The 27,775-nt window shown below is 41.2% G+C and overlaps 1 protein-coding gene across 11 annotated transcripts in view; it reads left to right on the plus strand.

Moving 5' to 3' along the window:
• The window catches only part of NCOA7 (nuclear receptor coactivator 7), a 157,612-nt gene extending 131,225 nt beyond the window's left edge, over positions 1 to 26,387 (plus strand). For 10 of the 11 annotated variants that reach the window (XM_073893874.1, XM_073893881.1, XM_073893875.1 and 7 more), the window contains 6 exons: positions 7,346 to 7,493; positions 16,115 to 16,240; positions 17,548 to 17,700; positions 23,298 to 23,393; positions 23,824 to 23,897; positions 24,267 to 26,387. In XM_073893874.1, coding sequence (XP_073749975.1) covers positions 7,346 to 7,493; positions 16,115 to 16,240; positions 17,548 to 17,700; positions 23,298 to 23,393; positions 23,824 to 23,897; positions 24,267 to 24,402 — 733 coding nt within the window. In that variant the 3' untranslated portion in view covers positions 24,403 to 26,387. Of the gene's footprint in view, positions 1 to 7,345; positions 7,494 to 13,849; positions 14,627 to 16,114; positions 16,241 to 17,547; positions 17,701 to 23,297; positions 23,394 to 23,823; positions 23,898 to 24,266 lie in introns of those variants that run through there. The other variant, XM_025865239.2, reaches the window with a different exon arrangement.
• Positions 26,388 to 27,775: the final 1,388 nt, after the last annotated feature.

The following is a 27,775-nucleotide window of genomic DNA, read 5'->3' on the forward strand; positions in this document are numbered from 1 at the left end:
CTGAGGTTAGGGCCTTTGATTTGTAGTGATCCTTAAGCACAAATAAGAAAACCCAGCAACATCCATCATCCCGAGGGAGGAGGAGTCCGCCAGATGATGGTTTCTGTGAGGTGTTTGGAAGGGCAGGTGTAGTAGGAGGATCAAAGCTGCACCTCTAGGGGGCGACAGTGAGGTTGAGATGGAAAGACTGGCCTGAAGTGCGTGACTCCAGGAGGGGCTAATGGCTGGGGAAAGGGGGGGTGTGGGGGTCAAGGTGAGAGTAGAGCTGGTACAGAAAGAAGGAGGGGATGGGTGAAGGGGAGGCAGAGGGACAAGGAGGGGACTTCGAGGCCTGTTTCCAGAGGGCAGGGTTGACTTCTGGGAACTAATGACCAGGAAAGCCCAGTTAGCCAAAAAGAACCATCCCAAGAATTAGGCTAAATAAACTTAAACTTAGTCACTCTGATCTAGAAGGAAAAAAGATGAAGTCATATCCTCTTCCCTGCTCCCCCCAATTAAATAGTAAAAATAAACAAAGGCTGGAGAATTGTGCAGAAGTGGAGCTGGAAAGGGGGACGTTGAATCCTTCCATTTGGTCTCCAGAGGCCTAAGAGTTAAGTAATCAGATTGGTTCCAAATGAACTTTAATTTTCTCTTGTGAAACAGGCCACGTTAATTCTTCATTCCTTTTGCCTTGCCATCAGAGGATAGTATGAGGACTCTGTCTACTGAGAGAAGGAGATTTTTATGTGGGAGGCTGTTGTTGACAGAAATAATCGGGGTGTGCTTGTGCTCTGAACATCTGAGAGAAGAGACTTGAACATTTCCCATCAGGATGCCCTATTTGTGGAACGTCCTTTTGAGGTTTCTCATCTCAACTTACCTGAGGCTTCCCAAGGTTGGGGTGACTTGGTTGGCGGCAGAGGTAGGGCCTATCGCCTGAGACAGGAGGGAGGCCATGCGGGGCTTTTGTCTTCCGTGTTGCAGCTGGTGGAGAACCATTCCCAGAGGCATGGCTGGGGTGAGGCGGCTGCCCTGTGATGTTGCCCAAGCATGGAGCCCGGTCTTGGCCGTGCTGTGAGCCTGCTGATGGAAGGTGTAGGAGGAGGAAGAGCGGGTGGGCAGCATGTGCCTTAAGGGCTACCTAGGGCGTCTAAGTAATATTACTTAAGCTTCGTTAATGAAACCCAAAGCCAAGGAAGTAGTTGCCCTATACTCTGAGACCTCTGACTGTGGACAGGTACAAAAATACACCGTCCTCCTTGGGGTTCAGCATTCATAAAAGAAGAGGCAGTTAGCTTAGACATGCTGGAATATTTCCAGAGATGGGGTGTTTGGGCACATCATTCAATTTGCTGAGCCTCAAACTGGGCATAGTAATACTTGCCTCTTAGGGTTACTGTACCATGGAAGGTCCTCGAAATGGGGAAGTACATCTTTTCTTTGTAGGGTCGCTGATACAGTTCATCAGCATTGCTTAAAACATAAGGTCGCTTCTGTGTTTAATATTAAAAATGTTTACGACTCTGACCCTCTTTTCTGCGATATTTTGAGAATACCTCTTTCCTCCTCTCTTGTTACTTCTTTCTGTGGCTGGTCCAAGATGCCCAGGGCTTAACCAGGTTAAAGGGCCAGCTCTGGCTGCTCTTGACACGCGGCTGCTGCAGAATCAGATGCTCGCTCTGGCAACAAACAAATCCAGAGGCTCTATTCACCACCCCCTGGAAACCCAGCAGTCCCAAGGGAAGAGGTTGGGGAGAAGAGGCGCTCTTACCAAGTCACCCCAGATTCCTGCCCCAGGCTGAGATATTTTCTTCTCGAGAGAACGACACTGGCAGGCAAGAATGCTTTATGCCAGAACTGACCTTGTCCCTCTCCGCCCCAACTTGTTACAGCTCCTGAGAAACTCACACATACGCATACGACAGATGTAGCCATTCCTTTCCGTGGTATGCCCAGCGTGGCAGATAGTTTGGTCTACGTTTTACCGACAGCACACTGTGTCCAAATGGACCTGCTCCTAAAATAATCATGGCATTCGTATGGTTCCCCGGTCATCAATCTAGACCATTCCCTCCACTGCCTTGAAGAGTTTCTTTTCAAGAAGGGTAGGGTGAGGGTGAGGGTACTGTCCTCTCCTGTGGGCTTAGCTCTGTTAAGACCACCTTAATTCATCAAAGTGCTCTAATAATCTTGAAAATCTCTTCAAAAGAGAGGGTATCAGGCACAGGATTCCTCCTTCCTAGGAAATCCTTTGGACCTTATACAAATCTTCTCTCTCTCCCACCTTCTAACCCATCCACCCTCCCAGTGGGTTGGACGTGCAAGTTGTCTTCATCAAGTAAGGAATGTCTAATTATATCTCCCTCCAGAATAATAAATCCTACTTATCTTACATCTGCATAAGAAAAAGGATTGCTTGAATGGTCTCCTCAAGCAATTTAATGTCTTTGTCACCAAAAAGAGAAGTAACTGGCAACTGCTAGGATAGGGTCTCTCCTTAAAATCTTTATTGACTTGCTGTTTGCACAGTTTATATTTTCTTCTAATGTCCAAGGAGGAATGAAATTTTTTTTTTAAGATTTTATTTACTTATTAGAGAGGATACGAGCGGGGTGAGGAGGAGCAGCAGGGAGAGGGAGAAGCAGACTCCCTACTGAGCAGGGAGCCCAACACAGGGCTCAATCCCAAGACCCCAGGATCATGACCTGAGCCAAAGGCAGATGCTTAACCAGCTGAGGCACCCAGGTTCCCCTAACATAAAATCTATACCACATTCCTCATTCCCTTGTAGTTTTGCACAGGGTTATGTGTCAGCATGAGCTTTTAGCATTTCTTGGGATGCTTCTTCAATGTTCATGCTTACACAGTGACTTTCCCTATGAGGGTAAACTGTTAGAGAATACATGAGCAGTCCTTCATGGAAAGTTAAGTCCAAAAAGTGATAAAAATGTGTCTAGTGTCATAACCAGGAAGTGAACTGGGGAACGATTTAGAAATTAAGGTGGGATAAGGGGAGGGCTTTGTAGCGTGGTTGAAAGAACCCTGGTTGTCACCTCAGAAGATCTGGTCCTGGCTGTGAGGCTGACAATAGACTTCAGAGCCCCATTCCCTTATATCTAAGGAAAGTTAGCTGAATTAAATGATACCCAGTATCCCCATCAGCTCTCATATTCCTGAAGGTAATCTCCATGAGGGCAGGGTCACTGGCACATAGTGGGTGCACAGGGAATGTTGTTGAAGGAGACAGTGCCCTCTGGCTAGAGACCACTGGAAACACACCTAAAGTTGAATGAGTTGGGTTGACTTGTTGCTGTAAGGGAGAACGCATACCATGGGACCATGGGCCATCTCAGAAAGAGGGTGCTAGAAAGGAGGTAAAGGATTTAGATTTGTGTTAGGTGATACAGGGAAGGACTTAAGGAAGTGGGAATTTGTTCTAGATTAGATGCTATCAGGAAGCAGAGGTCATGCTATGATTGGGTATAAGTCTTATCTGAGAGGAACTAGACTAGAGAGGAAGAGTAGAGAGGTTAATGCTATAATAAGTAAAGAAGCATAGTCATTCATACTAGCCAAATTGGAAGGATGTTTGGTCATTTTTGTGGCTGGACCATGTTCATGGTTTTTTTTTTGTTTTTTTGTTTTTTTTTATTCATGAGAGTCAGAGAGAGAGAGAGGCAGAGGCAGAGGGAGAAGCAGGCTCCCCGCCTAGCAGGGAGCCCAATGCGGGACTCGATCCCAGGACCCTGGGATCATGACCTGAGCCGAAGGCAGACGCTTAACCATTTGAGCCACCCAGGCGCCCCATGTTCATGTTTTTGTTTGCATTCAGATATGAGACCTCAATGTGGTCTTGTTTTTGTCACGATTCATCATAGTCATAGAGCAGTCTTGTCTGATGTTGAAGCTTCGTGAAATTGTTTATGTTCAACAGGAGAATACGAGGGTCTAGCTATGAGTGCCAGGCTAGCTCCAGGTGTCAGGGACTGCTTTTCTCTTTCTCACAGGTAAGCTTGCTAGCAAATAACTAGGAAGTCATTTTATTCAATGTGGGTATGCGCATAGTAAATGTCTTCTTTTCCAAGAGTTAGAGTGAAGCATGTTTGGTTCTCTATTACAAAGTACAGTTAAGATGGACTAAATCTTAAGTGTTAGAAAACTGAAAGAGTTAGGATTGTATACTCATGAAACCTCTCTGGAGTGATGATTAATTTTTTCTAAGTTAATTTTTAATGGGAAATTTTATGCTACATGGTAAAAATACTTCAAAGATTCAAGGAAGGCAACGATGATATCATTGTTAGGATAGGAAGACAAACAATGATATCATTCCTAAAAAGGGCAAATGGTCTTTATATAGCAAAGTTATAAGGGAAATACTCCTCTAACAGCACAGTCCCACTTCTGGGAATATACCCTACAACTATACCTGTACACATGCGAAGTGACTCACATACGAAGTTACTCGTCACAGCAGTGTCCGTCACAGCACAATCTTGGAAACAACCCAAGTGTCCATCTATAGAGGATGATTACATAAGCTCTGGTATAGCCCCAGAGTAAAGTACTGGTAGCTGTAAGAGAAAGGATGAGGAAACCATTTACATACTGATGTGGAAAGGTACCTAGGATATATTGTTAAAATGAAGAAAGCAAGATAGAGAATAGTACCATCTTTTGTAGAAATGGAAGACAAAAAGGATATATATTTATATTTATTTATATAACACTACAAAAATATACAGGAAATGAATAAAGTGGTCACCTATAAGGGAAAAGGATGGCACAGGATTTGGTGGACAGGGATGTGAGTGAGAGGAAACGTCTCATTATTTACTTTTTAACATATAATTATGATGTTTGAATCATAAAAGTGTCCTGCCTACCCCAAAATTTAAAGTAACTTAAAGATATATATGATGTAAAACATGTCATTCTTCCATCCCATTCCATTCCCCAGAGGTAACCCTTTTGATCGGTTTCTTATATAACCTTTCAGAAAGTCCACTGTACTTGTCAAGGATCTCCACAGAAACAGAACCAAAAGGATATGTGTGTGTAAATATACACAGACAGGTTTGCTCTAAGGAATTTGGCTTACATGGTTGTGGGAGTTGGCCAGTCTGCAGTCTGCTGGGGAGGCTGGCAGGCTAGAGACCCAGGGAGAATTTGATAATGTAATCTCAGTTCTGAAGGCTGTGTAGAGACAGAACTCCTTCTTGCTTTAAGGAGGACCTCAGTCTTTTTCTCTTAAGGCCTTCAACTGATTGCACAAGGCCCATCCACATTATGGAGGGTAATCTGCTTTACTGAAAGTCTGTTGATTTAAATGTTAATCACATCAAAAAAAAACCACCTTCACAGCAACATCTAGACTAGTGTTTGACCAAAAAATGGCTAAGTGTTGTCATATAAAATTAACCATCACACCCATGCACAGTTATATCTATATCTGATTTTTTTTTAAATAGAAATGGTAACATACCTTACACCTGATACACACCTTATCTTAGATCCAGCTCTCCACGTTTTGAAGGAGTAGGAGTAATCTCCAAGGAAATAACACTTCTCAAATATATGAAAATTGATAATCCTATATTATGAAAGATATTAATATAAAAGGAAAACGAGGGCTTTGAAACACACTTCATAGTGGTTCATGTTTACATTCTATAAAAGTTCCCACGAACTGACAAGGAAAACACTGACTCCACAGTCACAAGGAGCCCATTCATGAAAGAAAAGCTGCAGCAGGAAGAAAACCTGCAAAAATTGTTCACACACTCAAAGAAATGCAACGTGAGTCAGGTAAAACTTAAATATATATTAAACTCTTTTTTTAAAAAAGAGTAAGGAAGAGTGTTAAGAAACTCTAATGCAAACTGCAGGGCTGATGTCAGAGTAAATGAGTTAGCCTTTCAAAAGCAACCTGGCAGGATGAATCACAAGCTATAAAATCATGCCCTTTGGCCCAGTAATTCCTTTTCTGGGAACTAATCTCAAGGAAATAATTCAAAAGATGGTGAAAGGCATAGACCCTGAGGATGTTCACTGTAACATTTGTACAATTGAAGAAATGGGAACAAGCTAAATATCCTGAGGACACAGGAATCCAGCCTATTCATGACTATTACTTTCATGAAATTAGCCATTAAGAATCAGTGCAAAGACTAGCAACATGGCAGATGTGCATAATTTAATGGTACATATCACAAACGATTATATCTTGGCCCTGATGACAATGAAAATTGTATACATATGGACAAGAACAGATAGGAATATAGAAACCTAAAAACCTTTTGATCCATTGGGATTTCAGAATTGTGGGGGACATTTCTTTTTTGTTTTAGTTCTGTTAATATTTGTCTTCATCCATTCGGGCTGCTATACCAGAATACCATAGACTGAGTGGCTTGCTTATAAACAACAGAGATGTATTCCTCACAGTTCTAAAGGCTGGGAAGTCTAAGATCAAGGTGCTGGCAGATTTGTCTGGCAAAGGCCCACTTCCTTGTTCAGAGATGACTGTCCTTTTACTGTGTCACATGGTGAAAAGGGATTCTTTTATATGGGCACTAATCCCAATAATGAGGGTTCATGACGTAAGCACTTCCCAAAGGTCCTTAGTTGAAATACCATCACATTTGGGGTGAGGTTTCAACATATGAATTTGGGGGGGTACAAACATTCAAGCTATAGCAACATTGTTATAATATTTTTATCTAATTATAACTTTTTAAAATGAGCAATAATCTTGGAAATTAGCCATCTCTCTATTGATTAAGTCCAGAGAGATGCTACAGTACCTTTAGATGTTAAATACGTATGAGAGAACAGAGAAACAGGAAGCAAACCACATTCCCATATCAATGAGATTAGGTCTCTTCCTAATATTGAAACAACAACTAGTATTATTTACTTTGTAGTTATTAAAGGTGTTCTGTTGAAATTGTAACACTGCTTCAACTACATAAAACCCCATTGAAGTATTGTTTATCTTGTCCAACTAAAGGATCACATCAATTTTTTTCCCCATTGAATACAAGTGCTCAATAAATGAAGACCCAATGAGGAGTATATATTTGGTGTAAATACTTCATTGTGGTTTTCAGTGTTATGTCCCATCTATTGATCTTTCTCGCAGACTGAAAGACAGGTTCTCAGTGTCTGTGGACTTCTGTTTTCACTTTTTGACTTATTTTCCAAGTTTGGAATGCACTGGTAGAGACCATCTTCACGGTGGGAAATTAGTAAGATGGATTTGCCAAGCTGGGAAAAGATGGTTGTAAGTACTCAAGTCCCTACTTGTGCCTGCCAGGAAAGTGGATTTGGTGTTAACTCCTATGACAAACGTGTTTTTCAGGGTGGATCACTTGTACACGTTCTTTGTTCAGTGGTCTCCTGACGTCTATGGGAAAGATGCCAAAGAGCAAGGCTTTGTGGTGGTGGAAAAGGAAGAACTGAATATGATTGACAACTTCTTCAGTGAGCCGACCACCAAGAGCTGGGAGGTGAGCACTTAAGAGGGGCTAGACTGTCATGGTCCTTAAGTTACAATATGTAATTAAAATCTTCTTGGGTCCAGATACCAAGAACTTCTTGGCTGGCAAGAAATTAGATTTCCTGTGCACTTTTGAAGTTATCGGGGAAAATAACTTCATTCCTCTGTCTGAGCTAATTATATGTGTCAGACAAATAACGCACTGCCAGGTCATTTCGCTTTTCCTTTTAAAAACTGCTAATGGGTCCCCTTTATGTACAGGATGAAGTTCAAGCTCCTTAATGTGGCCTGAAAAGCCCTTCATAATATTTTTGAGCACTTACCAAGCCTTTCCCATGTCAGGGGCACAATGGATGAGATAAGCAGAATTTAGTATGGATGAATCATTACAGTCTAATTGAGATAATTGCCATTGTAGGTGAAGTGCCAAGTGCTATAGGAGCATGGAGCCAGGCCCCTGATCAGGGAGAGCCGCCCAGAAGGAGTGATCTGAACGAAGATCAGAGGGGGTAGTTCGGGCAATTGGGGTGGAATGGGACATGGGACATGTTCTGGCCAGAGGAAAGTCTGTGCAGAGGACTGACCCAGGGGAGAAACAGAGTGTGGGGCATTTGATAGACTAACAGAAGTTCAATGTGGCTGGACCATAGGGCGCAAAGCTGAAGGAGGGGCAAGAAACGAAGCAGGGAAAGGAAGCAGGGATACATCACAAAGGACCTATGAGCCATATGTATCTTCCTAAAGGCAGTGGGAAGGCATTGAACTGTTTTGAGTCTGGAGAAGTATACACGCATATGCATCTCAGACAGTTCTTTCTTGCTGGCAGATGTTCAAGGATTGGAGTTGGACAACACTTGAGTCTCAAAGACCCATTAGGAGGCGCTTTTGGTCATCAGTGTTGAGAGATAATGGTTGCTGAGAGAGTGGCAGTGGGGAAGGAGAAAATTGAGTGCTTTTGAAAGATAATTAGAAGGTGGAATATACAGGATTTTGTGAGTAATTATTATATGTGGAAAGTAAGGAACATGTCAAGATTGATTTCTTGGATTTCAGAGTGGGAACTGGAGGGTAGTGGTACCTGCCCTTCACTGAGATAGGAGCATAGCAAGAGTATTAGATTTAGTAGAAAATGCTCCGCATTCTGGTTTTAATCTAAACGTGAGGTGTTTGTGGAATGTCCAAGAGACAGCTGAGACTAAAACTTAGGAGAAAGATCTGAAGATACACTTTTGGAAATCATCAGCAAAGTTGAAGTTATGAATGTAGATGAGGTCATCATAGGAGAGTATGTACAGTGGGAAGGGAATGGGGCTCAGAACAGAACACTTAAGGACACCTGCATTAAAGGGGCCAAAGGCAGGAGAGACCACAAAGGTGAGTGAGAAGGAACAGCCAGGGAAGGAGGTAGAACACAAGTAGAGTCATGTCTTAGAAGCCAAGGGAAGAGAATGTTTCAAGAGGGGGGTAATGGTCAGAATGACTTTAATGTTGCAGAGGAGTCAGAAGAACTGAGGTATGTTTTCTGGATTTAAAGCCGAGGTGGTAGTTGGTGACTTTGACAGAAGCAGTTTCATTAAAGTGGTAAGTTCAAAATTTAGATTCCAGAGGTTCAAAGAATGAGCGGGAGGTAAGCAAGTGGAACTAACAGAGGTGGGCAAACAACTCAGATTTGGTTCTGGAGAGTAGAAATGAGATGGTGAGCTGGAAGAAGTGAGGTGGAGAATGCTTTTCCTCTCATGAGAGAGACTTTAACCTTTTGGATGAGGTCAGCAGGAACGCCAGAGTAGAAGGTACAGAAGATAAGGGCATGAGGAAGGGAATGATAGGGAGAGCAAACCTCTGAGCATCGGCAGGAAATGTGGGGGTAGGGATAGGACTGGTCTTAGGTGGCTGGGTAGTAGAAAAGAAGAGAGTGTGTGCAAATAAAATGCAGCTTCAGTGGTGGTAAATTGTGGCATTTTTCATCCAGGGGTTTCTTTGCAGTGGAAGGAGGGGCATCTCCTGAAGTGAAGGAGGAGTTAGAGGAATATGGAGAAGGTAGGAAATAGCAGTTACGGAGGCTAGGAAAAACTCTTAACTGAAGACTGTCGTGGGCTGGCTGTCTGGTTTTGAGGGCCACTGGATTTTTCTAGTGGCCCCAGGCTTTGGTGAGGGGTGATTTCCTCCAGCACTCCCGGCCTGGTTTTAGATTCAAGTGGGCAGTGGGATCCTTCCAAGGCTGGAACCTTGCCAGTTTGGGATGAGCAAGGGTAATAAGCCTGCCCCTGACGTCTGATCCTTTCTGGAATACCCGGTCCTTTTATATGTGTGCTTGGACTCACTCTACCTTGTTTGTCACTCCCTCGTGGCCTGAATGTACGGCGGGCACACACACAGCTTTCTATGGCAAACTCCTGCCACCCTTCAAGGACCCGCTCATTTGTCACTGCTGTGGCGTCCTCAGTCCGTTCGCCCTCCTGCCCTCCCACGGCTCATTGTTCACAGCTCCCTCGTGTACTGCCCAGCAGTTTACTTGTTTACATGTCTCCCCCCAGTTCCAAAGCTTCTTGTTTGAAACCACTGTTTGAAGATATTTAAGCCTATCAGGCTCTTCCCCCCTTGGCTTTTTCTATCAATTCTGTTTTTTTTTTCTGGTTTTTGCTCCTGTCTCTGGCCAGTCTGTCTGAGTCAACTTCACTCGTTCCTTTTCTCATGCTGTTCCCTAGGAGTTTGTCCTTGGCCCTCTTCTTATCTGTTACATCTTCCTTGGATGAGCTCACCCACTCTTGTGGCTTGTGCTGCTAACCGCCCCCCCCCCCCGCCCCCACCACATACCTCCTCCCCCCAGCTGCTACTCTAGAGCTCATAGCTGCCCCACGGGCACTGCTGGAAGTATCCATGAGGCAGAGGTGGTGGGATACAGGTATTCTGGCCAAGGCACCCAGGAATAGCAAGTCCTGTCCTTACCTCATCAGCTCTCCTCAAGAGGCCCCCACAGATGAAGCAAAGCCAGGAAATGTACATTTTCTTACTGAGACTGTGGTCTCTTGCTCCAATATGGAGTTCCAGAGAGAAGGGTTACACTGCCTGGGGGACTTAATCCTTGCCTGATGAGGCCTGAATATCTTGAGCCAAAGCAGCCCCCTTTAAGGGCTATTCTGCCTCTCTCCACTAATCCCATCCTTGAATCTCAGCTCTTGACAACCCCGGGGCAGGGGGAGGCCACGCTTAGCAGCACCAGGGGAAAAGGAGCTACAGAGGTATGCAGCAGGGAGAGAAAGGTCTGCTTGATGATCTGGTGTGGGCCTAGGCAGTCGGCCCTAGGCCTTCTCAGACTGAGCCACAGAGGAGAATGAAAGAGAGGGCAAATTCCTCTAGAGAGTACTCTCTAGATTTGTAGTGGAAGAGGAAGAAAAAAAGAAGGGATAGAGAAGGAGGAAGAAATTAGTTGGCCTATTCCAAGCTCCTCGGGCTTGTGGATAACTGGAGAGACAGGTGGCTGGACTGGTCAGACCACCTTATCTCTGTTTTTTTGCCATATGGCAGAGAATCCAAAAGTGCAGTGAGTAGAAGAATGCCGGCCACGATCCCTCCCATGCAGGAGCAGGCTCGCATGATAGCATTACCCTAAAGCCAAGCCACTGTAATGGCACTGCTCCTCCTTTATGGGTGGGGAAGGGCACCTTCACTCCCCCCGAAGCTAGCAGGTGTCTGATCCTCAGCATATCCAAAAAAAAAAGAATCTTGCCCCCAAACTTGCTTCTTCTCACATATTCCCATCTTAATTAGTAGTGTGCCAAGCTAGAAACCTAGATATCATCCTAGCTTCTTTTCCTTAATCATATCTAGTCAGAGTCTTATTGATTGTGATTTTACATGGTGCAGGGACCTCTACTTCCCTCCACCAAGCCTGCCCCAGTCAGCCTGTCTTCACCCTTCACTTGGACTTCCAAGGGCACCTCCAGTCCCAACCCAACCACCAGGCCATTCTCCCATACATAGTCTTTTTAAATAAGCTTTATTTCCTAATTTTACCTAAGGAACACCTGCTTATTGTAGGAAATTTGGAACCTACAGAAAAGTACAATGCATAACGTTTAAAAATAATATGTGACCACACTTAACACTTTTGTACATTTTATTCAATTCCTTTTTTTCTCTTTTATTTTAGGATGTTATCTCGGGGGAGAGGGGTAGGGAGTCTTGCTTTTTATGTTTGTAAAATGCATTCATGCTTTATGTATAGGTTTGTATCTGGCTTTTCTCACCTAACATCTTGTGAGAATTGGATCATCTTAAAGATTTTTAAGCCTCATTTTAATGGGTTGCATAATATTTAAAAATCTCATTTATAATTTATTTAACATTTTCTCATTTTTAGGAATCATTGTGTTGGTTCAAGTTTTTCACAAGGATGAGATAATCTGCAACTCTTACTATTCTCTTAGTTTCCTAGAAGTGGCATTGGTTGATATAAGGGTATTAACTTTTTTAAGGCTCCTGTTTTTTATATATGACAACTTAGCTTGCCAGCAATATGAGGAATACCCCTCTTCCTGTGTTTATGCCAGCAGAAAGTATTACTACTATTATTCCTTTCCAAAAAATTTTGCTAATTTGGAAGCTGAGAAACAATATATTTTAATTTTTATTTCCTTGGCTGAGGATAGAATAAATGAAAAAATATATATATGTATGTATGTAAATAGTTTCATCACACTGCATTATGATTAAAAGATACTAATTTTTGTTTTACTGATTTTTGTTTCCTGTATTTTTAGAAGATTTTATCCATTTATTTGAGGGAGAGAGAGAAAGAGAACAAGCAGGGGGAGGGAGAGGGACAAGCAGACTCTGTGCTGAGCATGGAGCCTGACACGGGACTCCATCTCGTGACCCTGAGCCAAAATCAAGAGTCAGTCGCTTAACTGACAGCCACCCAGGTGCCCATCCTGTATTTTTGACCAATTTTTTTCTAGATGGCTATTTGTCTTTTAATTTTACTTGTGTTTTTTGTTTATGTATTTTTTTCCCCTGTAGTGTTTTTAGGTATGGGTGGCCCTGTAGTATCAGTCTAACCTCCACTCAATCTGCAGTTGATTTATTGATACATGGTAGTACTTTTAATAGTCAATTTTTTCCAGCACTGTTTAATGATTTCTGATGTTTCCTTCACCATATTTAAAGCTCTCATATATGTTCTGTGCTATTTTACTTGCTTAAATAACACATGTGAACATATACTCCCATGCTTAACACTCAGTGGCTCCCCATTGCCTACAGCTATCATTACCGGAACCACCACTTGGTGAAATTTTTTTTTTTTTTAACTGAATCCTAGACCTTTACCACTAAAGACATTAATTCAGTAGGTCTGGGAGAGGAATGTCAGAATCTGTGTTTTTAAAAGCTCCTAGATGATTTTGAAGAATAGCCAGGTTTTAGAAAAAGTGGCCTCTAGAATGGCATTAATTCTTAATGGCATTACTATTCTTTATTTTCTCCACTTCTGTCCCTCCCCAGCTTCATCTCGACTTCTCTTGTTTTCTGTTCTCAAGCCATAGTGAACTTAGAACACAGCTCTGTTTTCCTCCTGTACCCTCCACTTGGACAACTCCCCACACTCCACCTTCTGCTCTCAAACTGAAGCCCCATCACCTCCATATATAAGCCATCTCCGAAAACTCACTGGGTAGCCCCACCCACCTTTGAGCTGCTACTACTAACATTTCTATTACGTGGAGTGGCATTCATTTATTTATAAATGTCTCTAGGACACCTGGGGTGGTACAGTTGGTTAGGCATCAGAGTGTTGGTTTCAGCTCACATTGTGATCTTGGGGTTGTGAGATTGAGCCCCACACTCAGCACGGAGTCTGCTTGGGGCTTTCCCCCTTTCTCTGCCCCTCCCAATCATGTTCTCTAAGATAAATAAATCTTAAAAAAATAAAAATAAAAATAAATGTCTCTCTGCTGTCTCCTCACCCACTTGAGACTAAGGACTGCTTTGTGTCCCCAAGTCTGGCAGAGTAACTGGTTCTTGCCATCACAGAGAAGGCAATCAGTAAATGCAAGCTGTTGTGAAGTGTCAGGTACTGAAGAGAGAATGCTGTCTCACTGGCACAAAATCCAAGTGATTCTGCCCCAGATTGTGTCTTGCTTCTTGCACTGAAAATAAGTTCTAACTGACCTGGGTCTGGTCACTAAGTATCTGCCAGAGTTCTCATTAGAACCAACCCTCAGGATGAGCTATGCAATAGCACTCTGACCCCCCTCAGCAGTACCTAAGACCATTTTAGATGTGGAAGAGTCACAGAAAGATCATTGAAAATTGATCCAATGGTAATCTACATTTTTTTCCAACCCCTCGTGCCATCTGATCTGGGAAGTAGAGGTGGGCTCATCATGCTTATTAGTCATTAAGGGTAAATGTTCCTTTGCCAGCTATTTTGAAAAACTGAATCTAAAGTAACATTTTTCTCAGCCTCATATAAACCAGATGTTCTCCCATTCTTTTAAGTTCTTCATATCTAACAAACATGATGTGGTATTGAAGTAAAATGCCATTGGCCTAAGTATAATGAACCTACCTTGGGTAAAGTCTCCTTTCATCCTTCCTTCGAGATTCAAACCTATGTCCGGCAACATCCATAAAGTTTAAAATGGAAATTTAGCTTTAGAGAAGGTGCTGAAAAAAACTCTGGAAAGGCAGGGCTAGAAGAGCTAGTTAGCCAGAGGACAATTAGGAAGGAAAGTATAAGAAGATAAAGGAAAAAAAAAAAAACAAACCCCAAACCAATGGAGTTTTGTTGCAGTTAGGAAACTACCGTTTCAAAGGTGAAAGTGTCATTTTACAGCCTCACAGCTCTGCCTGACAGGAAGTGTGTGTTTGCTCTAAATCCTAATTTGGGTGTGTTCCTGTAGAAATGTTGAACCCTCTCCTAAGGGAAACAGAAACTCAATTATTCAGGAAACTAGATACAGCAAGAACAGTTGTAGCTCAGTGTGGCTGGAAGCAACAGTGTGTGACGGCAGAGGAAAACGCTGTTTCTCATTAGAGAGCAAGCAGACAGTTCTCCCTCCCATCAGGATGCGAATCCGAAGGTTGCCCTTGGACATTCAGATTTTCTATTGTGCCAGACCGGACCAAGAGCCTTTTGTGAAGGTATGTTGGAGTCCCTGAGAGCTAATAAGGTGCCGGTGAATCCTCAGAGATCCGCCACTCGCTATGTTTCAAAATGCCTTCTAATTAGAAAGGATGTGCTGACATTTCAATCGAAGCAGGTATTTTATTTGTTTGGGAGATGGATATGATGTGGTTTGTCCCTTCTCTTTGGAGTAAAAATCCATATTTTAGTTTTTCATTCCACAGCCCTATTTGTACCTCTGTTAAATGTAGAGTTCACTAAAAACATGTGCTTAATTTATACATTTAAAATGCTGCATTTGTGATTCTTTTTTTTTTAATATTTATTTATTTGAGAGAGAGAATGTGAGAGAGAGAGAGCACATGAGAGGGGGGAGGGTCAGAGGGAGAAGCAGACTCCCCGCCAAGCAGGGAGCCCGATGCGGGACTCGATCCCAGGACTCCGGGATCATGACCTGAGCCAAAGGCAGTTGCTCAACCGACTGAGCCACCCAGGCGCCCCTGCATTTGTGATTCTTTGCCAGGGTTTTCGGTAAAGCCCCCATGAGAAGATAATACAATTTAGTAGTTAATTTCCTTACCTATAAATCTGGCTCAGATGGTGGCAGGTACTTTATATCTGTCACTGTGCCTATTGGAAATTGAGTGGTGTGTCATCTGGCAACTTTCACTAGATGTAACGTGAATGCTTTTTCTCTATAATGCAAACGTCACTGATACTAGTACCGAGGTATTTTGCTGAATTAGTTACTATATCATTCAATTTCAGAATCATTTAGTGATTTATCCAGACGTTAGGAGGGACAAAAAATAGATTTTTAAGTTGAAATTGACTTTGGTTCATAAGCGTAGTTAACAATGAAATAATAAATGTGTACAAAATCCTGTTTCTCAGTTTTGAAAGGTTATTTTGATGGTTTCTGATTGTACAAAAAGAAATGTAACCTAATTGTAATTTAGCCTAAAGCTTTGTATTTCTTTGTATTGGTGCTTCTGGTGGATGTTACCATTTGTTAGTTCTATCAGGGTTTGTTGCTTTGTGCCATAGCCTTGAGAGAATACATCAGAGGAGTCTTGATTAAACAAACTATCCTTATCTTCCCAATTTCCCTATTTATAGAAGACTTACAGAATGATTGCTGATGAGTCCGTTAACAATTCAAACTTAGATGTAGGCTAAAAGAGAATAATATAGGGCATTTCAAGGGTATAAGTCACCTGTGGAGTTATGCATAATAATTCACACTCAGTGAGCCCTCAGCCACAGAAGAGGAAAACCTGTGACTTTAATTTGCACATATTAAGTGTCTCGGTTGTACTGTGTTAAATTCCACGTTTGTTCAAAATTGTAGCTGAAATTAGCCCTTTTCCCAGAGTTCTGGTTCAATTTTTGTCCTACTGCTAAAACTCCAGCTGTTTCAGGCAATTGTGTACCTGAGGTCGTTTTTAGTAGGCGAAGGAAAAGCAACTATATCAGGTTTGGGGGGCTTCTCTTCTCCATTTCAGATCATCACGGTTGAGGAGGCAAAGCGCAGGAAGAGCACCTGCAGTTACTATGAAGATGATGATGAGTTGGCCCTGCCAATCCTGCAGCCCCACAGTGCACTCCTGGAGAACATGCACATAGAGCAGGTGGGCTCTCCCTGGGGACGTAGGACGGGGGTCTTCCAGGCCTCAAAGAAGCATTTCCCATCCCTGCATTTGCTCTTCTCACGGGGTGAAGGAAGAGCCAAGTTTTAAAAGAAGAACACCAGCAGCCTAACCAACACCAGTGTCCTTTCTCCTCTTCTGAGGTTACATTAGCACTCCCTGTCACCTTCTCGGGAGTTTGGGGACTTGGCCGGAAACTATATCCATCTCCTAAGTCTGAATGAAAAGCCTTTCTTGTCTTCAACACAATTTTTAAATTGTCCTACCATAGTCTTCATGCATATTCCTAACACTTAAAAAAGGATCCAAATTTATCCTAGTGATTATTACAGAGTTCCAATAGTTTTAACTTATTGGGCTAAATAAAAGTTATATAGGAAATATACTTTACTAGCTTTATGAAAACTGCCAACCCCAAGTAATTTTCCTTTGTCTGTGATTTCCTTTGTTCACTTTATATTTTCTGAAAATCTGTTACTTCAATTTTATGAAAAACTATGGTTTGCTATATTTGAACTTGAGTAAGGAATCTTGCATTTCTCCCATAAGTCAACTTAGAAACCTGAATTTCAGAGACCTTAAAAGAATCAAGTTCAACTCCCTCAATTTGCAAATGAGTCTGTAAAGGCCCAGGAACGCCAAGAGACTTGACCAAGCAGTTACAGAAATGGGGTTCATGCTGATACTACCACTGATATTAAGCATTCTGAAGACTTCAGTACTTCATAGCCTCCTTTGTTAGTATTTTTGAACAGACATGCATTATTGGTATTTATGGCAGCCAAATTTAAGCTAACTGTTAATGTAGGTGAAAGATGCAGCAAGATGAATACAGACTACATTTGACGACTAGCATAAAACACCTGCGTTTTCTTCTTCTCACTTCTGTGGGAAGCTGCAGTTAGTCGTCAGTAGCAGCTCTGGGTGTATGAGCATTTAGAACGAACTGGAGAACCATGAACTATTTGGTGAAGGGCAGGTTGAAGTGTCTAATTCATAGCAAGCTAGGTGATGTATCTTCAAATGTATAGTTGCCTAGTGACCCCTCATTCAAGTCCCTGAGAGGGAATGTATACTCTTGGTGGCATCCCTGCCAAGACAGCACCATCAAAGCAGTGATCTTTTTCCTTCTGTTTCCTGGTTTATAGTTACAAATATTTGTCAGAGTAAAAGGAAGCAACGTGTGGGTATGCTTTTTGAGTTTGAGCCTCAGGTACTTGCTTTGTGCTACAAGCTTATCAGATCCGTGGGCGAACTGTATGTCTACATCTCCATCTTTGGATTTGCAGCTGGCCCGACGCCTTCCAGCAAGGGTACAGGGGTATCCGTGGAGACTCGCCTATAGCACATTAGAGCATGGGACCAGTTTGAAAACTCTCTATCGGAAGTCAGCGTCCTTAGACAGCCCTGTCCTGTTGGTCGTCAAAGATATGGATAATCAGGTGAGGCTTGTTCCGCTCACAGAAAACATTTTTTTGATGAAGATTTTCAAACTTACACAATCGTAGAGAGACCAGTATAAGAACTCCCCATCATCCAGATTGTACAGTTAGCAGGATTTTGCCACATACGCTCCATCAGTCTTTCTTTGTTGGTTTTTCTTTGCTGGAGTATTTTGAAGTAAATCCCAATTACTATGTCATTTCACCCCTACATACTTCCGAATGCATCTCTAGAAGAAAATGGAGTGGATTTCCAAATACAGTCACATACGGGAAGTTTTTTCTGCTGTGCTCACTGTATATATAGTAGGAAGCAATAATGAAATTCTGCAACCTAAAGCTGGAAAAGTTGGACAAAAGTCAAGTCTGGATTGGGAGATAGTGCAGAAAGAAGTTCCAGTGCCATACCAGAACTCTTTCCAGGTAGCTGAAGTAGTGCCCACAAACCTTGTCTGCATGGTTGCTCAGATGGAGAGCCCGTCAGGGCTGTGGTGTGTTGTACCTGAAGGACCCAATTGTTATGAAATAGCAAGGAATGTTCTGTACCATTGCTCATTGCCCTTTCGCCTGTACTGTATGGAGGCAGTGGTGAATTCTCGATATTACCCCCTTGTGCCCTCACTAGTACTTCTCTCAGTCAGCGTGGGTGTGAGTGGAATCTGTGCAATTTTCTTTCATATACTACCCACTCAGGTTTTTGCTCCACAAGAGGAAGACATCTTTCAAGTCTGCTATTTATTATTCACTCCAGTTTATCTGTGTTATATCAAGAAGAAACTCCTTTACATTTTTAAGATGTAGATGTTATTCTTTTCTCTTTCTGGCATTGAAGCAGGTTTTGTTCAACAGCCTTTCATTCATTCATATGTTCAGAAAATGTACGAGTGCCTGTCGTATGTGGGGCACTATTAAGCATTGAGAGCTTGCTGTGAAGCTATGTAATTGCGTTCATTTTAGGGAAATAGATCTTTGTTATCATGATTTGTCTTGGGAGAAATTAGAGAGAAGGGGGGGTACTGGAGGCATTGTCTGTCTCCACTGTGATCTTTCCTGGGACTTTATTGCTGCGTTATTATAGATAAAGAATTGTGGGGAGTCGTTTAGTTATTTTCACTGTTACTATTATTATTTCTTGATGGATAACATCTTATTTAATCACCATGCAAGTGGGTACGGTCAAGTTAAAAATTAAAATAATAATAACAGCAGTTTAAAACGGAATTATGTAGGGATTTAGTGAAATGTTTGAAAAGTTGGATGTTATGTTTTAGAGGAGCTATGGCTAGATGGTTTTAGGCCACACACAAACCCTCACCATAAGATAGATTAGTTCTCCCACAAATTTACCAAAAGATACCAAGTTTGTTGGGGAACGTGCTGGCAGCACAGAGCAAGGATGCAGCACAGTTTCACCAAGCTTCCCATCAGCAGGTATATAAATGAGGCCTCTACCTGAAGCGTACACTATTTATCAGGAGGTGTAGTCTTACTGGATCTGGTGCCCTAGAGGCACTTGTGTTGTTTGAAAACACCTGAATACTAACTCTGCTCTCCACACCCATTTACCCCCAAGGCAGGAATGTGGCTTTGCTGTGTTTGAGAACATGATAGAACAACACCTGTAAATTTATCTGGGAATAAATTATATAAAACTCTAATTTAAAAGAATTATACATGCAGAATGGCAGCAAAGGGAGCTCTGCAGAATCGATAATCAGTGAAACAACCATAACTGGTAGAAATTATAAAAAACAACAGTCACTTCAAGTCTCTCACAATTGCTATGATATATCCTCGAGGGGCAGGCAGGTCCCTAGCACTTCTTACCCCCTATCCAAGATCTGTGTTTCAGAGGCTAAATTCTAGGTAAGGACGGCTTAGAGGTAGAGGATTATTTTCTTCTACCTAACCTCTATTCCTAGGGGAGGTGCTCTACCTTAGGCATGGTAGCATAAAAGAGTATCTAAAGCCCTTGCCACAGCTCTTAGGGCAGAAGTTCTATGCCAGGTGAGGCAAGTCAAGACCACCAGCAACTTCCCCTACCTGCCACCCTGCTCATAAAATAAGTGTTCCTCTGAGGGAAGCGGGCCACTATCTAGCCCCCAGCTCCACAGCAGAGCCCCTGGCTCCCAGCTCTGAGAGAAGAGGCAGATCCTAAGACCTAGAGCTCTGCTAACCTCCTCCCGTGGACACACCAAGGTTACGGAGGTAGAACAGTTCTCTCTGAAAAAGACCTGAAGACTAACAAAACGGATCTTCTATAACACAGGACAGGAAAAAAAAAAAGACAAAAGAAAAAAAGCCACATCAAGATGGGTAGGAGGGGCAGAAAAGTGGTCTTGACAGGACTCCACTCCATCCCCCTAGTGACCCACGAGAGAGAGATCACAAAACATGCAGCTCCTCTCTGAGAAGTGAGGGGTTCAGGTCCCACATTAGGCACGCCAGCCTATGGGACCTGTGCCAGAAAGGCAAGCCCCCAAAACAACTGTCTTTGACAACTAATTTCTGGGAGAGCATGAGGGCTGTAGGAAAGGGAAATTCCACTGTTGAAGGGCTCACACACAGACTTACTTGGGCTGAGTCTCAACACAGAGGCAGTAGCTTGAGAAGCACCTGGGCTGCAGGTGAGGGAGATTTGTTGACTAGTTTTAGAGAGTATACCAGAGGGGCAGGGGTCTGATGGAGATCTCTCTGGGAATAGAGACACTGGAGGGTGCTAGTTTTTTTTGTTTTTTGTCTTTTAAATGCTACTTCCTTGCTAGCGTGGTGCTGGTGGGTGCCATTTTTGGTGCTCTCAGTTTCCCTTGCTAGTGCCACAGGCTCACTCCATATTACCCTGTGGCCCCACCCCACCAGGCCAGCCCAGTGCTCATCCAACTTGGCCTCTACCCTGCCAGACCAGGCACTTAGGCTGGCCCCAGCTCTGTGCTCATCCACCACAGCTGCTCCAGACATAGCACACAGCCATGCACTCATCCACTTGTCCACTGTGGCTCCTACCAGACCCCTTGTACGTGCTCCCCCATCCTGTACTTATCTACCATAACCCCTACCCTGTCAGACTCAGTGGTTGAACTTGCCCTGGCCTAGGCCCTGTCCACAGCATATATAAACAACAACAACAACAACAAAAAAACCCTAAAAAGGACATAGAGTTCTGAAGCTGTCCCCAAAGGAACTGACTTTATTTAGAAGAGTATGAAGAAGTTTAAGCCAAAGGGTACTCTAGAAAATGATGAAAATTTTGGTGGTAAACAATTAAGAGGAGGCCGGTAACTGCATGAAGACAACAGGCTAAACTGAGGAGCATCTAGTTTACCAGAGAGAGAACCAGGAAAAGAGATAGCTAAAGGAGGGCCTTCCTGGAGTTAGGATAAATTTCATGAACTGGCCAAAGAAACTACCCCTGCAGAGGGGCCCAATTTCAGTCAAATTAGACTGTGGAGTAATTTATACCACAAGGCATTGTGGAAAATAGCAATCAATATTCAGGCAATTGATAGAGTCTGATTTATACTAACTTAATTCCAGTGAGGTACAGAAATGTTACTTCGATATTGCTCAATTACATTTTCCCATTTTTGTGGTAATTTTGTTATACATATTACACTGATGTATATCAAAAACCCAATGATAAATTGTGCATTTAGGAGGGCACTTGATGGAATGAGCACTGGTTATTATATGCAACTGATGAATCATTAAATTCTACCTCTGAAGCTAATACTATGCTATATCTTAATTAAATTGAATTTAAATAAATAAATTTTTAAAAATAAAAAGATTACTACTTCATGTAATTTTTTCTACTAAGAAGCTGAGAGAAGAGAGGAGAGCAAATATACATTTATAGGTTTTGTTATATTAACCTTTTTTTTTTTTTTTACCACTTTTGGTTGTCTCAACTTTTTTTTCCCCATGGATTCCTTTGTTCTGTTATTGGCAAATATATTAAATTTTTAATGGTATAGACCCAACAATATCATTATATACATATCTATCAAATTTCTTTCAAAATAAGTGAATAGAAAAGAGAAAATGGACATTTTCTTACATAACCACAATGCTATCTATGTACCTAACAAAATTAACAGTAATTTCTTAGTTATCATCCAGTCCCTAATCCTTAAGTAGATTTCCATGATTGCTAAGAAAATTTTAGCTAAGAAAGAATTTATTTAGGAAAAAAAAAGAATATATTTAGAATCATGAGAGGGTGAGCGTAGGGTGACTTTTCCTATTCATTGTTCAGAAAAGGACCCACTTTCTTCCACCTATGGCCATTGCCCTTCTTGTCCTATTTTAAGCACATGCTTTTAAAAGTAGATGCCCATCTCAGTGTTTTTTTTTTTTATTGAAAGATCACCAAAAGAAGGAAAATGGATTTTTGATGTTTTTGTTACTGTTTTGTTTTTGTTTGTTCTTAGCAGCTCTAGAGAAAGGCTTAGTAGCAGGAAGTATGAAGAACATTATTAGTTTCTAGACTTCTACCCTACCTAATTTTTAGTATTTCAAGTTGCCAGGAACTAAGTGTAACTGGTGAAGAAGAGATTCCACATTGATTATAACCCAATTAAAATAATTTTCAAAAGTTATGACATTTTTCAGATAACCTCCATTTAACGCAATGTTTCTCCACTGGGTTTCCGAAATAGAAGGTATATCAGAATCACTTAGGGATGTTTTCAAAATATATATGTTCACTCTTGCCATCTCTTACCCTTGCAAGCACTGATCAGGATCCGAGCAGAAAGATAGGAACCAAGGACAGTGAGAAAAAAATAGAAAAATTATTGGTTCAAATACATCTAAATCACCCTTAAAGTCCATAGTACTATGGGATTTTTTTTTTTTTCTTAAAAGCCATTTCGAGCTAAGAGATATTAGATCAGTCATGTTAAGGACACAGTGTTAATAAGCATATTGAGAACTCATTTTTATAAATCAAAAGAGAAAAATTTATTTTCTCTGTGGACATGTCTGGCCGTGACTCCACTTATAAAACACATAAGACACAAGATTTTGTTCTTTCGACCACTCACTTCTGTGTGCAAGATGCATCTTGTTGTTTAATGTTCCCAGTATGTCATCTGTATTCACTAAAGGAAATTTGACCCCATAGTGGACTTCAGAAGTGTCTTAAAATTGGAACAATTGCTGGCCTTTGACAAATACGTTCTCTGAATCACTTGAGTTCCAATTAGAACTAGGGCTTTTTTATTTATCTGTTTGTTGGTAGTCTTTTTAATTTAAGAGCTCTAATTTAGTAATGGTCTTTGCTAAAAGAGGTTTAATGATATCTCAGAACAGGATTGTGTTAGAATATTTCAGAAAGCCATTCTTTGGGAGGCCATTCTTTAAAAGAAGATAATGTTGGGCGCCTGCGTGGCTCAGTCGTTAAACGTCTGCCTTCGGCTCAGGTCATGATCCCAGGGTCCTGGGATCGAGCCCCACATCGGGCTCCCTGCTCAGTGGAAGCCTCCTTCTCCCTCTCCCACTCCCCCTGCTTGTGTTCCCTCTCTTGCTGTCTGTCAAATAAATAAATCTTAAAAAAAAAAAAAAAGAGAGATAATGTTTCTATGTTCTTTTGACAGATTTTTGGAGCATATGCAACTCATCCTTTCAAGTTCAGTGACCACTATTATGGCACAGGCGAAACTTTTCTGTACACATTTAGCCCCAATTTCAAGGTACCTAAATGGGAGAAATACCCGATTTCCCAGTGTTGTGGTGTCAGGAGTGTGGGTGGGGTTGGAGGTGGGGGACTGTCTTTGGAGCAGCAGCTGTTCCATAACCTCATCTGGACTCACTGTAGCCTGGGTCCGCCCTTCATGGTTACAGCACACAAACTGCTTTGAGGGTCCTTCCTTGGGCCTTGAAAACTGCTTTTTTGTGTGTTCTGGGATCAAGGGAGGCATGATAGCAGGTCAGAGCCAACATGTGCTTGAGAGGTCTTGCCCTTTGAAGATCTTGTTCTGGTATCGGAAAGGTCTGGCAATCAGGAGCTTCCTCAACCAAGGGGTAGTTTCCTTCCACACACAGGTACTACCCTAATAATTCCCTCTTCGCTGATTCTCCAGATTCACATGTCTGTTCTCTCTCTTGTGTTTCTACCCTAAGGTCTTTAAGTGGAGTGGAGAAAACTCATACTTTATCAATGGAGACATAAGTTCTTTGGAACTTGGTGGTGGAGGGTAAGGTTTTTGTTATTAATTTACTGCCTGACCTGTGAGAGTTTATTTTGACCCAGGTAACCAAAACCTTGTGTCAGGTGATTTTAGCTAGGCCATGTGCTTAATTATGACAGTGGCCTAACACATAGCCCTAAGAGTCAAAGATAAAATGGTTTACTTATGTGTCTAAAGGAGGGACTACTATCATTTGTCTTTTGGGAAAGATGAGTCATTTAAATGGAATAAAGGAAATGTATGCTTTGTTTTCCACGCAGTTTAGGGTTTTGTCTGTTGGTAGCATAAAGGAAAGAAGGTGGGGCAAGGGAGGGCAGAAAGTGTGCCACATGCGATTGAAGTGTTTGTACCTTTTTGTATTTGTGATCTTTTCAGGGGACGATTTGGTTTATGGCTAGATGCTGATTTATACCATGGACGGAGCAACTCTTGCAGCACTTTCAATAACGATATCCTTTCCAAAAAGGAAGACTTCATAGTTCAGGACCTCGAGGTATGGACATTTGAGTGAAACTCACTCAGACTGCCTTAAAATACCACATTAAAAAGGTCAGGTTCCATCAGCCCTCCTAAAGCTGGCTTCCTGGAAGACACAGCCCTGGCCCTGACTGCCTCATCCCACCATACTGCTTCCTTTCCGCCAACGTCTCAGAGCATGGCCGCACCGCAGAGGGATTCTGAAAGGGACATGTGGAGGGCAGACAAGGAAGAAAGAGTTAAGTCCGGAGTGTTGAAGGACTTTATACTCCCATTTCCTTCAAATCTATACAGTGAGGAATCAGAATATTTATAGATGTATGAGTTGAATGCAATTTTTATTTTTGGTAACTGTGAAAAAAAATACTGTGGAAATACATACATGCCTTGTGTATTTATCAACATAATTTTCATTACCAAAATGTACAGCATAATATTGTTTGCCATGGAAAAGCTTAGTCTCATTTAGAAAAATTGAAAGTGCTCGGCACTTAAAGGGAATATATGATTTTTTTTAAAAATTGTCTTATTTATTATTTCTAGTATATTGTCTAAAATTTGTTGGCAGTTTTTTCTTTTAATGTGTCAAATTGAAATAAATGTATACATTTTGTGCTATGTTTTGGAAACAAACCCATTTGATTTATATAGTTTTATATTGAATTTTTTTTTTTTTTTGGCCCTGATTGTTTAGGGTGATAGGTCTTAAGCAGCATATATATATATATATATATATATATGCATAATTCTGAAATTTAAAAAAAACTCATTACCAATGTTTATTGATTTGACTATTGTAGGCCAGCTTTCCATTTAGTCATTAAAAAAGGAACATTTTTACTTACTCTGAACATAATTGTGTAAAGAAGAAGCCATTTCCCACAATCATAAGTTGGTATTTACAAAAATGGGTACCTTTCTGAATCCAGACTTAGAACAAACCCTGCTTTTGAAAAGAAAATGTTCTGTTTCTTACAAAATCATGTGTGTTAATAACAAAAACTTTATTTTCATAGTGTTTTGTGCATAATTTTCCCCAGGTTCTTAAATTGATGAACAGGCCTCTGTTTTAAAAGAAACTGAATGTTTTAATTTCTGCATATTTTATAGCAAATGAAAAATGTCAAATTAGCCCAACTGTATTGGTTTCTAGACTCTTTTGAGAAAAAGCAATGCAAAGAAGTGCATTCATACCAAAATTGGAATAAAAAAAGTAAAACCTATTTTTTAACATCAACCCATTTTCATATCATAAAATACTCTTTGTTAAAAATGATAATAAAGCCTTGTTAAAAATTAAACAATATTACTGATTGCCAAACTTGTATGAAAGCCAAAGACTGATAACGGAAAAAGTTTTCAAATAACAGCCAAAGCTGAGAAGTGGTCTGTCATAAATTATATCCCCAGTGATCTCTGAAAGGAAAAATTAATAACAAGTAGCATTTATATACCTGCATTTAAAAAAAATAAAACCATCTTTAGAATGTTAGCCTTAAGCTGGCAGAATATTTCCTTTATTCTCTTATTTTAGGATATTTATAAAAGAGAACAAATTGCCAAGTGGCCTCCTGTCAGATCAGCAACTATTTTATTCACATTCCATGCAAGTTTAAATGAATTCTGTTAAATCTTAAATATGTAGCCTGGGTGTGCTTTCACCCAAGTTCTCCTATTGAGAACTCTTGATTAACAACATATTCACAGTTTAACCTTAACCTGCTCATTAAATGATGTGTTGGTGTGAGAGATCAGGAAGGTCTCATGATGATCAAGTTTAGCATTTATGCCATGTGCAACCATATGCTATTAATGAACAAAATGGTCATTTTGCATATAGTTCATGTCTACCTAGTTTAGTCCATGATATTATACTTGTGAGAGCATACCCAGATGCCGTGTTCTCTATTTAAAACAGTATTGTCCAATCAGAAATGTGTGGCCCTTCATTTATGGATATTGAGTATATGTAATGCAGTGCTAGCCCAATATTTTCAATAAAGGAATTTATGCATCCAGTGTGATCTTCTTTCCCGAGGATTAATTCAACAGGTATTTATTGGATGCTAGAGGTTCTTCTTGTGTGAGAGGATGATGAACTATCCAGAATTAAACAAGGTCCAGTGTTCATGTCTTTATTGCTGCCTTGGAAACCCCCTTTTTGTTCCCAGTAGCCACCCTCTTATTCTCTCAGTCAGTTCATGAAAACTCCTGTTAGTTCCTAGAGCCAGTTTCTCTGTTGTTAATCCTTCTAGCTGTTCTTTGAATAGTGACCTCCTCTTTTTAACATCTCTCTTGATGTACTTCCTCATATCCATGAAGGATCTTACCATCTCATCAGTTTTTTTGATCCCAGGCATCCTGTCTTCTAGGCCCTAAAGACGAAGACCTCAAACAGTCTTCACTGCTTCTCAATTCCTCAGTTTATGAGACTACATCAAAATGCTAGGATGGGAGGGGGCAACCTAATGGCTCACCAGACTCTGTTGAAAATGATTTAGGTATATCCCCGTGCTACAAGTCACCAGGAACATCCTGATGAGCGTGAGAAGTATTATTGCCCTTCATTTGTTCTTTTCCTTAATTACTTCTGAACTTTTAAAGGCATGTGAAACAAGACTAGTAAAAGAACAACTTTCCTTTTGAGGAAGGCACTGACAGTCCCTTAAACAAGATAGGGAAGCTAAGATTCATATTCTTTTTAGGATATCTAACTTATTTTTACCAACATAATCAGATAAGAAAGCAAAGGCTGTCTAAACCAAAGGCAGTTCCAGAAATTCTAGGTCAGTTATATCACCCCTTATACAAATATCAGAAGTGCTTCTGACCACTTCCTTCTGCGCAATTGGGTCACATACTTTTTCTCATTCAGAGGAAATCCTAACCTCACAGCATCACATCCTCTGCTCCCACCTCCTTGCCTGTGACTATTATCCATAGTGATCCCCTAACAGAAGTGTCTTTACTGAGAAAATTAGGCTATATAATTCACACCAAAATCTAAGGTCTTACTGCCTGCCTTTCTGTTTCAAATCTAGTGGTTCAGAATAAAAACTAGATAGGGCCTCCCTGGTGTGGTCAATCAAGACACCAAAATGGTGTTTCTTGATAGAATATCTTTGAGGACCTATTGTTTATTTTCTAGATCAGTGCTGCTCAATAGAACATTCTATGATGATGGAAAGGTTACATGAATTTTTCACTATCCCTTATGGTAGCTATTAGCTATCATACTAGTGTTGAACACTTGAAATGTGACTTGAGTGACTAAGGAACTGAATTTTTAATTTTCATTTAAATTTAGCCAAATGTGGCCAGCCCCTGCCATTGTAAGCAGCACAGCTCTAGATCTAGATTTGGCATAGCCAAATCATATTTCATCAGCAATGAACTCAGACTATTAT

Source organism: Callorhinus ursinus, unplaced genomic scaffold (genome assembly GCF_003265705.2).
Source record: "Callorhinus ursinus isolate GAN/ISIS: 27379988/994484 unplaced genomic scaffold, GSC_fseal_2.0 scaffold6, whole genome shotgun sequence".
Taxonomy (NCBI): domain Eukaryota; kingdom Metazoa; phylum Chordata; class Mammalia; order Carnivora; family Otariidae; genus Callorhinus; species Callorhinus ursinus.